This window comes from Mastomys coucha, unplaced genomic scaffold (genome assembly GCF_008632895.1).
Source record: "Mastomys coucha isolate ucsf_1 unplaced genomic scaffold, UCSF_Mcou_1 pScaffold1, whole genome shotgun sequence".
In the NCBI taxonomy this organism is placed as follows: domain Eukaryota; kingdom Metazoa; phylum Chordata; class Mammalia; order Rodentia; family Muridae; genus Mastomys; species Mastomys coucha.
In genome coordinates this window covers 78326264-78339252 of record NW_022196891.1, presented here as the reverse complement: position 1 = coordinate 78339252, position 12989 = coordinate 78326264, and the positions used below count along the sequence as shown (strand labels likewise).

The 12989-nt window shown below is 50.6% G+C and overlaps 1 protein-coding gene across 1 annotated transcript in view; it reads right to left on the bottom strand.

Annotated features, from left to right (window-relative positions):
• The window catches only part of Cnih3 (cornichon family AMPA receptor auxiliary protein 3), a 115022-nt gene extending 102651 nt beyond the window's left edge, over window positions 1–12371 (bottom strand). The window contains exon 1 of the mRNA XM_031336874.1: window positions 11336–12371. Within this exon, the coding sequence (XP_031192734.1) occupies window positions 11336–11416 (81 nt within the window). The 5' untranslated portion in view covers window positions 11417–12371. The remainder of the gene's footprint in view (window positions 1–11335) is intronic.
• Window positions 12372–12989: the final 618 nt, after the last annotated feature.

Below are 12989 nucleotides of genomic sequence, written 5' to 3'. Positions count from 1 at the left end.
TCATCTTCAAATGAGAAACACACAAGCTTCTGGTTCCACAAGCCAAACGAAGCCGCTCAGAGGTCACTTATTCCTGTCAACAGTCTGAGGGCCACCGCCCACCAGCCGTGTGCTCAGCAGGCATCCAACATGTTCCTTAAAATTCTCAGTCAGACTGTACACATGTTGTTATTATGGTCAGCTTCTACATCTGTTGAGAAGCCAAGGCACATGCTCACGTGTGAAAATACATGAATACACAAGCACACAAAATATATGAATACACACACACACACACAGGTACAAATGAGCCACCCAAGTTTGTCACGTCATGGGAGCAGGTGACGGGCTCAAGTGAAGAATAGTTTAAAATGAGAACAGAGGCGAACAATAGAAAAGAACAGGCAGAATTTAGATCCAGGAGACACGATTTTTTTTTCCTTGTGGCAAGAGTAATAAACAAGCATGTCCAAGGGTCAACAGTCTTGCTGTGGTGCTGGGGCCCCTGAGATGGCGACCAATGGGAGACTAAGTTCAAAGACAGGCAGATGTCTCCACACCCAGTATCTTCCTACAGCAACTTCATCCACCGCATAAGACCTTAAGCCGAGTCTTCAAGCCCATGCCCTGCTGCAGGAACATCTAACCAAGCCTCTCCTGGTTTTTAATGTCTAGGGCACTAGTCGGAGTTTCACTTCTGTTGTTATGATAAAACATCCTGACATGAAGCAACTGCGGGGGGCTGGGGGAGGGGGGCAATGTTTGTGTCAGCGTACAATTCCAGGTGACCATTCATCATTGTGTGTGGGAAATCAAGGTAAGACTTTCCAACAGCTAGACCCATTACGTTCACGATTGTGAGAACACAGGAGAATATATACATGCTCACTGGCTTGCTTGTGCTCAGTTCTATTTCTCCACTCCACGGTTCAGGAACCGTGCCTAGGAAATGGTACCGCCCACATCGGACTGGATCTTCCCACACTGATTAAGTTACTTAGGGCAATCTCTCATAGACAGGCCCACAGGCCAACCCCATGTTGACAGTTCTTCATTTAGACTCTCCTCCCCGGTGATTCTTGGTTCTAACCAAGCTGACCCCGAACCATCACAGGTACCACACCGTACATGCAGAAATGCTGGTAGCCCCACTTCATTCTATCAGCCCACCCTTGATTTTGGGTGCCTTTTCCACGCTTTGTGTTTCAGCTTTATTTTAATACATGTAAGAAAGTCTTGGGTTTGCCTCTCTTTCCATGCTAAATTAAAAATATTTGCCAGCCTCATCATTAAGTTCTGCATTGGTATTCAGAGACCAACTCAGGATTTAATTGTGCACTTGGGAGTTTTCATGACCTTTATGGGATTTAATCAGACTCCCCGTGCTATTGAGCATACAGAAGTCTCAGTCACCCATGAGGATTCAGAGACTGGACATGAGTGATCTCCCCCACCCCAGCAGCAGCTGCCCCACCCCCACCCCCAGATCCAAGGTTGGAATGCATGGGAACAGCTTCCCTGCCTGTGGCAGGACTCACTCGGTACCTCTCCTTTATTCAGAACAATTCAGTTTCCTTTCTAAGGTCTCTTAAGCCACCACGAGAAGGCAGCAACCTGAACTGCAAAGGCATCGGCTCGATTTTAATATTTGCCCCCACAAGCCACAAGGAGATTATCTCCATCTGGTTGCCAAGTGGTGAGGGAACCGTGTATTTCACAATTACGATCAAAAATGGGTCTCGCAGGGACTGGGGAGATGGCACAGCAGGAGGAGGCACTTGTCACCAAGCCTGACAGCCTGAGTATCATCTCTAAGACCCACACGGTAGAGAGAGATACCAGTGACTCCCACAAGTTGTCCTCTGACCCCTCGCACATCATGCATCGTGCCTGTGTGCATACGCCTACACACATACATACACACACATAATAAATGGAATAAGATTTCAATGGGTATCGCAGGGGCTGGTGAGATGGCTCAGTGAGTCAGTATGAGTTTGAATCCACAGGACCTACATTTAAGATAATAATAGTCATGGCTGTGCATGCCTATAACACCATCAATGTGAAGTAGAAATAGGTCGATCCTAAGAGCTCACTGACCACCCAGCCTAGCCAGAAATGCAAGCTTTTAGACTAGTAAGAGACCCTATCTCTAGACAGTAGGATAGAAGGCGGTAGAGGAAGACACCTGACATCTTGCTCTGGGCTCTCCATGTATGCACAAGGAAACACACAATCTCATGCGTGTACCACAGGACACATTTCATCGTACAAGCACACAAATGGGTACCACAGCGACCCAATGGGACTATGACCCTACACACAGTATCATCCCCAATAACGGTACAATGCCCAGGATGCAACCCTCCTGGGTTGAAGTCACCATCTTACAGACCTTGTAAGCAGAGCTTTCCTGGTAAGATCGTGGAGATCGTGGTTGAGTCTCCATCCCTTCACCCTCCTGCCTTGTCCCTTTGAGCATCTCCCCTCTCTCTAGAGATACTGGATCAAAGTTCACTACTGTGGTAGTTTCAGTAAGAAGGAGCCCCAGCGCCCACATATTTCAATGTTTGGTTCCCAGCTGGTGGAACGGTTTAAGGACTCTGAGGTATGGCCTTCTTGAAGAAGATAAGTCACTAGGAGGAGGTTCTTTGAGATTTCAAAAGCTCCACACCTGGCCCAGTCTCACTCTCTTCCTCCTTCCTGCCTGCAGACCAGATGTAAGCTCTCAGCACTGTGTCTGCGTGCTGCCATGCTTCCTGTCATGATGAACAGGACTAACCTTCCGAAACTGTAAGCAAGCCCCCAATTAAACGCCTTTTGTGAGCTGACCTGGTCATGTTGTCTCTTCACAGCAAGAGAACAATAGGGAACCTTCCCTCGCAGACAGAGCCACCAGACCTGAGATGCCTCCTGCCGGTCCAGGAATGTTATGATTCTAGAAAAATCTATAAGACTATTGTAAGTCTAGGAAACTATTCATCAAGGAAGAGTTTGTCAAGCTTGGCTGACCCAGTAAATTAGCCAGATGCTGAATTTACTCATTCTGCAGTAACAGCTCTAATCATCATACCACCCATGCGCTGGATATATTGAGGCCACAACAGATGGGAGCCGTTCCAATCCCCAAGAACCTGTAGCCCAGTGCTGCGAGACCAGTGAAACCTTGGGGGGTAAGGGGCACAGGGGAAATAAATGAGGGGCAGTGCAGGGCTCTCGGGAAATGCAAGACTGGAACTCAGCCAGCCCAATAAGGAAAGGGATGAATAGACAGCATTCCAGGGAAGTGGAAGGACCCATTTGGGAATAGACTGGGACAAATGATATCAAATGGGGTGAAACCATGAACTGGGCCTAGCCTTGGAACCCTGCTAAGCATTGTGGGTAAGGGAGGCCAGAAGGGGTTTTATTCTGGAGATGGCATACAGAGATTCTCTCAGCTACTGGAGTGAGTACTCTGGAGAGAGTTATAGCACATGGATTCTGTCAGTCGGGTGAGATGAAAACCCAGGAGGCCAATTTTGAAGGGATATGATGCTCCCAGGAAGAGCAAATCAAGTCTGGCCCAAGGCAGGGTGGCCATGAGGCAGAGAAGAGGGTATGAGTAACTGTGTTTGAATGGTGCATGTCCCAAGAGGGTACACATTAAGGACTCAGTCTTTCAGAGGTGGAGCCTGCCAGGAGGTCATCAGGGCACTCAGGTGTGACCTTTCAGGAGATTATAGGAACCCCCCAACCTCTTTATCCTCTTCATCCTTGCTTCCTGTGTTAATGTGATTTACTATTTTGCTCTGCCTCGTACTCATGAAGGACTACCAAAGCCATCTGGTCACTGGATCATGGAGCCCAGACAACTCTTTCACAAGTTCACTCTTCCAGTGACAAAAAGCTATAACGCTTAATGATAACTGGGAAAGGAGAAAGCGGAGAGGTCCATAGCTAAGGACCAGATCCGTGGAGGCCTTGAGTGACGAAGGCATACAGGTTCAGCGTAGAACAAGCGAGCATGGGACTGGCCACTCATAGAGGCAGACTCAGGCCTGTTCTAAGACCAAATCTAAGAGGCAGAAAGAAAGAAAACAACCAGGAGAAAAGTGAGGAAATGTTCGGAGTAGAGAGAAGATCCGAGGCAGGATCCAGAATAGAGGGACCAGGAAGGCAAGCATGAACAGCAGTGCCCAGACCACAAAGAAGTCTCCGTAAACTAACCGATACCAAGAGACTGCCCATCAGAAAGCCACCAGTGTCCTTGACAGGCACTGAGTGAATAAGCACTGTAGACTTCGGGCAGGGGTCAAAGACTTCCAAGGCTTAGCTTAGGAACAGGGAAGGAACACATCTGGCAAAATACTGATCCTGCCCAGACCTGGAAGATGGATCGATCCCCAGTGCATTATGAGTCTGTCTGATGGAAGAAAATAAAGAGGAAGGGGGCAGGATCTGGGAAGGCAAAAACCTCTCTGGAAGAAGAAACTTAGCATGTCAGAAGGCCTGGAGATACGGCTGTGGGGTGAGGTACTGAGGGGTCACGGAAGACCGCAGCTTCAACAAAAGGGGGACGGTGGCTGTCGTCAAGGAAGAAATGAATTTACCAGAGCATACATGGAGAAGCTCGTAGAGGGCGGGTGCTGTGCTCTGGTTGTTTCATTAAAAACCATGTTGAAATTTAATTTGCCGCTGTGATGGTAGGAAGCAGTGGGACCTTTAGGAGGTGATGAAGTCATGGGTACCACCTCCATGCATGGATCAAGGCTGCTGTCACAGGTGAGGTTAGTTCTAAAAGTATAATGTGGAACCCAACCCCCCCCCACCCCGGCAACATAACCTCTCCTAAACACATGCTCTCATGCCAAATGGTGCCTTCCATCATGGTGTGGCGTAGTAAGAAGACCCTTGCCAGGAATAGCCCTTAGATCTTAGACCTATGAACCAAATGAACTCTTGTTTCTACTACCTGGTCTACCATGTTTTGTTACAGTGACAGAAAAGACCAAGATGGCAGGGTAGTGAGGTGCTCCTCATGACAGGCTCCATCCTATCAGCGCGGAGCAGTGAGGTGTTCCTCACGAGAGGCTCCGTCCTATCAGTGAGCCTGACACAAACACAGGAGTGTAGGAGCTTCTAGGGCTCCAAGAATGTGACAAAAACATAAGACATAAACATAAACATAAAAACATAAAAACATAAGTATGGAGAAAGTTCATGACTCAGACCCAGGCCGTGCTGATGGGCAGAGCCTATGATAAGGACCAGCCAAGGCCACACTATGCATTCACCTGGATGCCAGGCGTCCTTGGGGCTCTAGGCTGAGAGCAGAGGGGTACGTGAGTGCATTCCTGGCACAGAAGTGCAGCTGTTTTTGGATACTTTGTGAATTCGTCTATCTTCCACCCTTCTCCACCTCTTTTCTTCCACCTCAACCCTTAACACTAGATAAGAGAGAAAAAGGGAGTAGAGAGGAGAAGAACCCTGAGTGAAGTCAGGGTCAGAAAGGAAGGTCGTTATTGTTACACTACTTCCTGCCGATTAGAGGCGTTGGGTCCCGGGTCCCTCGGGGGCAAGTTTAATCTTTACCGTCAGGATACATGATCTCTTCTTGCTTCTTCTTTGCACAAAACTACATAACAAAGCACTACCACCAACGACAACCAACCAACAACCTCCTCCCCCAACTTCTCAGGGCCCTAGCATTAATGTACCCTCTGAAAAGTCCCCAGAATTCCAGAGGTCACACAATCACAACTGTCAAAATCACACCCCTGCTAGAGCACAAGGCAAGTCACAGGCAGCGGCTGTGGACAAGCCAAAGTAGTCCCACATCCCACACCTGGGATCAGAAAGAAAACACATTCCCGTACTATTTCTGTGTTTTTCAAAGAAACCAAAACTCCAAAATTGTCACTAAACAGAGGGCTCCCACCACAAAGGTAACATGGTCACATGAAGAAGATATGCCCAGATGAGCCGAGTGATGGATGAGCTTAAAAAGAATCATGTCCCCAAGGGACAATGTCCTGGGAAAGGGGGAAAATACGGTCCTAACAGGAATCCCAAGCAGAGTGGAAGGAAGAGGGCCCAGCTGCCTGGAATGATAGGCAGAGGTGTGGTCAAGAGGTCATAGGCAGTCTCTGACAGAAGGGCAGGTGACCGACCACAACATAGGTCAGTGACGATGTGTCCGTGACTATGTCCAATCCTTGGTGGATCCTTCAGAGAGTGGTCCACAGAGGCAGACCACAGTGACAGCCAAGAGTGGAAAGGATGCTGTTGAGAGAGCACATTGATGGGAAAATGAGGCACTCCTCCCCTTCTGGGAAGGAAGTTGGTAGCAGAAAACCGGTCCAGCGAATAAAGCACAGAGCCAAGGGAATGCACAGAGCCGTGGCTGGAGGGGACAAGAGGAAAAGTGAAGCCAAGTGTGGTCTCAGGGTTGGTACAGGTAGACACAGCTTCACCTGGCCTTTGCTCAGAGACTGGAGAGCCAGAAGACACCGTTTTGGTGGCTCTGCCACATCTCACCTTAGGAAATCTGAAAACGTCAGCAGCGGAGGAAGCTCTGCAGCCAGCACTGGCTTGTTTCCAGAGCCCCCTGAGTCCTGTCCTCTCCCCTGTTCTTACAACATGATTGATGGAGATACAACGGTGACAAGACTGGCTTTGGGAGCGGGCCAGCCAGTACTCACCACAAGCTGAAACAAGAAATGAATACCACAGCAGACAGAAAGCGCCCCCCAGGTTTGTCAGTGCTCCCCATAGCCTGTGGGGGGAACCCTCCACTAGTATCACAGGCCACGAGCCCCACAAATGGTTGGTCTTATGCATCAGTTGTAGTTCTCCAGGTTCCAAAGCACCAAGGTCCATAAAAGGATGCACCTAGGGTGTGGCCTCCAAGAGCAGCCAGAAGTGGACCAGGCAAAGAAGCTGGAGAATCTTTTGTAAAGATGATTAAGCATCTCTGTGCCCCCAGGGTCATCCACAGCTGTGGAGAACAAGGATGGGCAGAAAAGGTTTTTCTCCTTCTGTAGAGAGGGAGTGAGACCATGGGGAGGCAGGGGATGGAAAGGACAGGCAGCCGCCGCAGGTGCCTTACCCTGGATGCATGAGGATGGCTTGATTTAAACAGACCAGCAGTGGAAGCCAGGGAAGCCCTGGAAAGTGCTCACATTTGCCCCTGGGTCAGAGCAGGTCAAAGAGGGTCTCTGGGGAAAAGGTTACCGTGAGCCCCAAGGGTTCTGTTTCACAACCTCCCCCTTTCTTTTCTTATGGATGGGTAACCGGTGAAAATAATATCTATCCCTAGTGGACTCTAGATATTAAAAACTTGGAAAACAGGGATGGAGAGATGGCTCAGCAGTTAAGAGCCCTGGCTGCTCTTCCAGAGGATGGTTCAATTCCCAGGACCCACATGGCAGCTCACAATTGTTTGTAACTCAATCTCCAGGGGATCTGACACCCTCACACAGACATATATGCAAGCAAAACACCAATGCACATAGGTGGATGGATGGATGGATGGATGGATGGATGGATGGATGGATGGGCGGGTGGATGGGCGGATGGGCAGGTGGACAAACAGACAGATAGATAGTTGGAGCAATAGCTGTGAAAAAAACCTGGAAGACTAAATACCTGAAATAAATGGTAATCCATCTTTGATCTTTTCAAAGAACGGCTTCATCTGTGTTTATATAATGAGACCGTCTGCAAACAGCCTCGGCCAAGCTGGAGCAGGAAAGATTCTGAATTGTGAGTAAACACTGTTCATCTCAGACTGGCTGGAAACAGACATCACTCCACAGAGTGAACCGTTCAGAACACTTGTGAGATTTTCCCCTTCTAAGCATCTACATGCAGCTTTTAAAATGCACACACACACACACACACACACACCACCTAATCCAATATTTTATAGACAGAAAGATGGGCGGTAGCTTTTTCACTGCATATTGTTGTATTTTCAAACTTTTTGGAAAGGATCCTGTATCCTTTTGCTTTTATAAGTAAAAGCCTAATTTGTAAGAAGATGTAAGAGGTCCTTCTTTTAAAGAGGAATGCACAGAGCTGGGTGTACTGTAAATGCCTGCAGCCTTAGTGCTTTGGAGATGAAGGTAGGGTGAGGGTGAATGCCAGGCCAGTATGGGCTACATGTCAATACTCTGAGCCTTGTTATACTCCAGCCAGAAATTCTAACTCTAAATATCTTACTTACATAGAAAGTAATGTTTTGGGTAGAAACTATTATTAAATCAATAATTCAAAGCCAGTGGTTATGGCTGAAGAAAGGATTTGGCCATAAGAGTCTCAAATCCCAAGCCTAACACGTACCAGCAGCACAGGCTTGGACAGGTTTGAGAATCTCTCAGAGCCATGGATTCTTCAAGTGTAAAAAGTCATCCGTAGAGAGTAAAGGATGCCCTGGCATGTAAGAGACAAGATATGTGAAGAATACAAAGCCATGGTCTAAAACAAACCAACCAACCACCGTCAGCTTTTCTCTCCTTCTGCAAAGCAGGAAAAATGTTCTCAAAGGTGGTGGCTGACATGAAGCAGCTTCATTTGAAGGCAAGGCAGATAGATTTTTTTTCAAGGCAAAAAAAAAAAAAAAAAAATCAAGACTTAAATGTGCTGTTAATCAGCCTTATGCATCTTTGCTTCTAGACATCCAGGAGAGACTGGGGGAAGGGAGGCGAGCTACCGGAGATACACCTGACAGGTCCTCTCCAAACTACGTAGTGGATACATAGTAACTTCTATCGTTCTCCTTAAGTAGGTATGCAGTGTATGAATAAATAGGAAAAGAAAAAGGAGGGAAAATGCCCCCTGCATCTCTTTTAGCCCAAGGTGATGGCATTTTAACCACTTTTTATTAAATGCCTATTCATTACTTGGGATGCCAATACATACTAAGCAATCAGTGACTTATGACTCGTCAGATCAGGAAATGTGTAGAAACGTAAGATGCCAGAAAGAAGGCAAATGCACGGTCTACCAACGCTCCTAAATTTTTGGTTGAAATGATTACACCATCCCAGCAAGAACCCACAAGCACAGTATGTGTGTGTGTGTGTGTGTGTGTGTGTGTGTGTGTGTGTGTGTGTCAGGAAGTTAGACTGTGTCTGAGTTCCCCTTTCCATATTCAGGTACCAGATGGGGGGGATGACAGCCGGGGGGAGGGGGGGCAGATTGCTTGATTCAGAGAAAAGGGAAAGACTAGGGACAGAAGCTGACCCTGCTATCACTATGTCACTTCCACTAGGGGTGCCAACAGGACCTGACTTGGGATTTGATTGCTTTGTACCCTTCAGATTGGAAGAAGAGAGTTGGGGGGGGGGGCAGAGGCCAGCGCAAGATCACTAGGACATGCAACTGGCATTCAGATGTCTCTTGCTCAACTTAGCTGCCCAAATCATTTACTTTATTAGCTGGTCCTAGAGTTTTGTATAGCCTTCCCCACACCCACCCACCCACCCCCACCTACACACACACACACAGACATGCACACACTCTTAGGGAGAGAAGAGACTTCTTCCAGGTGACCCTGGCTGCCTCGGGAGCCAGTGCAGTGAACATCAAGCCTGAAGGAGTCAGGAGTGCTCTCAGGACCTGCTACCTTCCAGACAAAGCAAAACCAGAAAGAAAAACCAAATTAAGTTTTAGCCTTTGAGAATGTATTAGCCTTCCCAAGTACGAAGAAGCTGAGAAAGTTCCTTTGGAACACTGGAGCAGAACTCTGCTGTATGTTTGAGCATTCCCTACCTTGAATCCCTGTTCATCCTATCCAGGGAAGGTCTCTCTCTCTCTCTCTCTCTCTCTCTCTCTCTCTCTCTCTCTCTCTCTCTCTCTCTCTCTCTCTCTCTCTCTCTCTCTCTCTCTCTCTCTCTCTCCCCATCTCCTTCTCCCTCTCTCTTTACAACTACCACATCCTCAAAATCCAACTGTGTGCAGTAGAACAGCATTCCAGGGCAGAGAGGACAAAATCCCATCACATGTAACTGACTTTTTACATTAGCCCCCAAATTCCTACATTGGACCCCCCTCTCTCTTATTTCTACATCCCTAAACCAAATGCTAAGTGATTATGCAAGCTTAGGAATTAGTAGAAGCTTAGATGTGATCTACAGGGTGTCTTTTCAAGGACTGGTGGTTAGAAGTCCCTTGCTCCTTCCCAGGCACCCTCCCACTGCTCCTTGTCTAGTGACAAGGAGCAGGAGACTCAGGGTTCTATTTTAAGATAAACCCTCTCACACTACAGGCAACTCAGACAAAACATGGGCATCTCAACTGCTCCTCAGTCTTCTTCCTTCTGGGTCATCTCCTGCTGTATACAATCTCTCCAAGGCTCTCCAGAACCAGGCCTTCAGGAGCTGGTCTCAGGGTCCCTCTATCACCCAACCCTGCTGGAAGAGTAAGGCTGTGTTCATGGTGCCTGTCAATCACTGGGACCTTGGCCCTTCTGATCAGCCTTCCCAGAGTGTGAAGGTGGGGGGGCTTAAGCAGCCTCGGAAGGAAGCTGGGGGGGGGGCAAGGGTTTGTGAAATGTGACACAGTCCCCAGGAGACTTCTGCCTGGCCCCCCTTAGGTCCTCCTTCGCTCTTCTCTTTACTCCCCTTCAGAAGTCCTCCCCTCCACACCGCTCCACACCCCACACCTGATGACCTAGGACGGGTCTGCTCTCCATGCTGGGTGGAAGCTTGCGTCCTGAGGATGATGGGACCTGGCCAGATCTACAACACCTAGAACCTTATTTATCCTGGTCTCCCTCTCTCCCTCCCTCTTCTCTCTTCACTCCCATCTCTCTTGATTTCCCTCCCCTCCTGCCTGGCCTCTCTCTGCTTCCTCTTACAAGGCACTCTGGTTGTGTTTCCACTTTGTCTCCAATTATGTCTAAACGCAACCCACCACAGATGCTGACATTTTAAATGTTTAGTTGTTATAGTTACTTGACTAATTGCCTGGGACACCGGCAGCGCTTCTTCTCTCCTACAGGCAGGGGAGAAGGGGGGTGGGGTGCGGAAACCGGGGAGATGGAGTTTTGAGCCACTACTCTTGGCCTGGCTGGGACACCTTGCCACGCCCAGGAATGTGCCCCGCAGGGAGGCTCCACTGGCCACAGGCTCCAGCCGCGGCAGGTAGGCGTCCGGTACGGGTGCCGCCTGGCCTCAGGATGCCAAGAACTGTGTTCTCTGCCCCGGGACAGGAGAGATGGGCAAGGTCTGCCCAGCAAGTACTTCTGCCTGGCCTGGCAGTCCGCCCTTGCCTGCAAGGTCTAAAAGGCGAGTGAAATGAGGAAATGAGGTGGGCATTGGGGGGGGGGGGGTAACAGGAGAGTTAGAAGCCGCCGCAGGTTACTCACGTGCCAGATAGCGAAGAAGATGAGCGCAGCGCAGAGCACCAGGGACAGCATGTAGCAGAAAGCTGCGAAAGTGAAGGCCATGGCTGAGGACCCCGGATCCCACCACACACACACACACACACACACACACACACACACACACAGCCGCTCCCTGGAGACCGGTGCCTTTCCAAATGAGAGCCAGAAAGATGTCTAGTCTGCGCGCTCCCGGCAGGAAACCAAACGGCTAGGTGCACCCACGACAAGCAGAGTCAGAGTTGAGGGTCAGCGAAGCCGGGACAATTCCGGCAGGACTGGACACCCAGGACCTGGAGCGCCCACAGGCACAGAAGGTCGCTGGTGGCAACTGTTCCCCTAGCCGAAGAAGAAACCCAACCAGCAGAGAACCCGCAGACTGGTGTCAACTAGAGAGGTCCTCGCCACCAACAGGCGCCGGGTGCGAGGACTCCACTCAGGACCAGGCGAGGAGGTCCGGTCTTCTGGAAAGAGCCCTCTCTCTCTCTCTGGAGCGAGCACGCCACCCAGACTTCCACAGTGTCCGGCCAGGGGCCCGGGCTCCGGATCCCACAGCCGCTCTGTCCCCGGAGCACAAGTCTTTAGGTGGCCGAGATGGGGCCAGGTCCCGTTAGCCCTGCGCCGGGGGCTGGAGTCTCCCAGCGCAGCTCTGCGCACAAAGATGCATCCGGCCCCGGCCCCAAACCGCGTCCCCCGGCCGCCGGCTTCGGTAACCCGGTGCCTGGGAAACTGGGTCGGACCGGGGCGGCGTGGGCTCCAGCCTGGAGGGCCAGCTCCTGGCCGGGTGGCTGCTGCGGCGACGCGGGTTTCCGGCCAAGTGCTGCTCGCAGCTGAGCGGGGCTCCACCTGCTGCTGCTGCCGCTGCCGCTGCTGCTGCTGTCGCGGGCGCCGCGACGACTGCGGCGCCGGGACCCCTCCCTCGCGGCGCCCCACCCTCGCCGGCTCCGGAGCGCGCCCTCCCCGCGGGCGGAGACTGCGGCGGCGGGGGCCGGGGAGGCGGCGGCTCGGAGATGCGGTGTGCACCCGCCCGCCTCTCGTAGGAAACTTGCTGGGCCCCCGGCGCGCGGAGGCGGGAGGGGCAGGGACTCTTTGAGCACGTGCGCCCGGAGCGAGTGGGAAGGCGGAAGGCTATGGCGATGACGAAGCCCCTAGGCTTCCAGCCGGTTTGCGCACACCAGGGCGAGAAGTGAGGGGACTTGGTCGAGGGAGTGGTGGGCTCTTGTTGGTTGAGTCCTTGCTTGGGCAGATTTCCCCAAACTGTAATCTACTTGTGATCTAGGTTGCCTTTACAGCTCTACCCTGTGCCCACCCACCCCACCCACCCCCGTAGCATCCTGCATTAGCGCCCATCCCTGGCATCCTCCACTATCCTGTTCCATCTGACCTTGGGATTGCGGGAACCTGGGCAATAGGAGGGATCAGGCAAGGACGCAGCAAGTGTTTCTGTATTGCTCTGTGGCTTTGCTAAGAGCTTACACACACTGTTGAAAGCAGACTCGGTCCTCCCTCCAACTTCCTTAGCCTCCTTAAATAAAACCTGAATAGCAAGGAGTGTCTTCAGACCTAACAGGACCTAACAAGGAGTAATTGGTACTCAGTCAATCCGTAAACGTTAGGGACTGATACATGTACTTCTGCC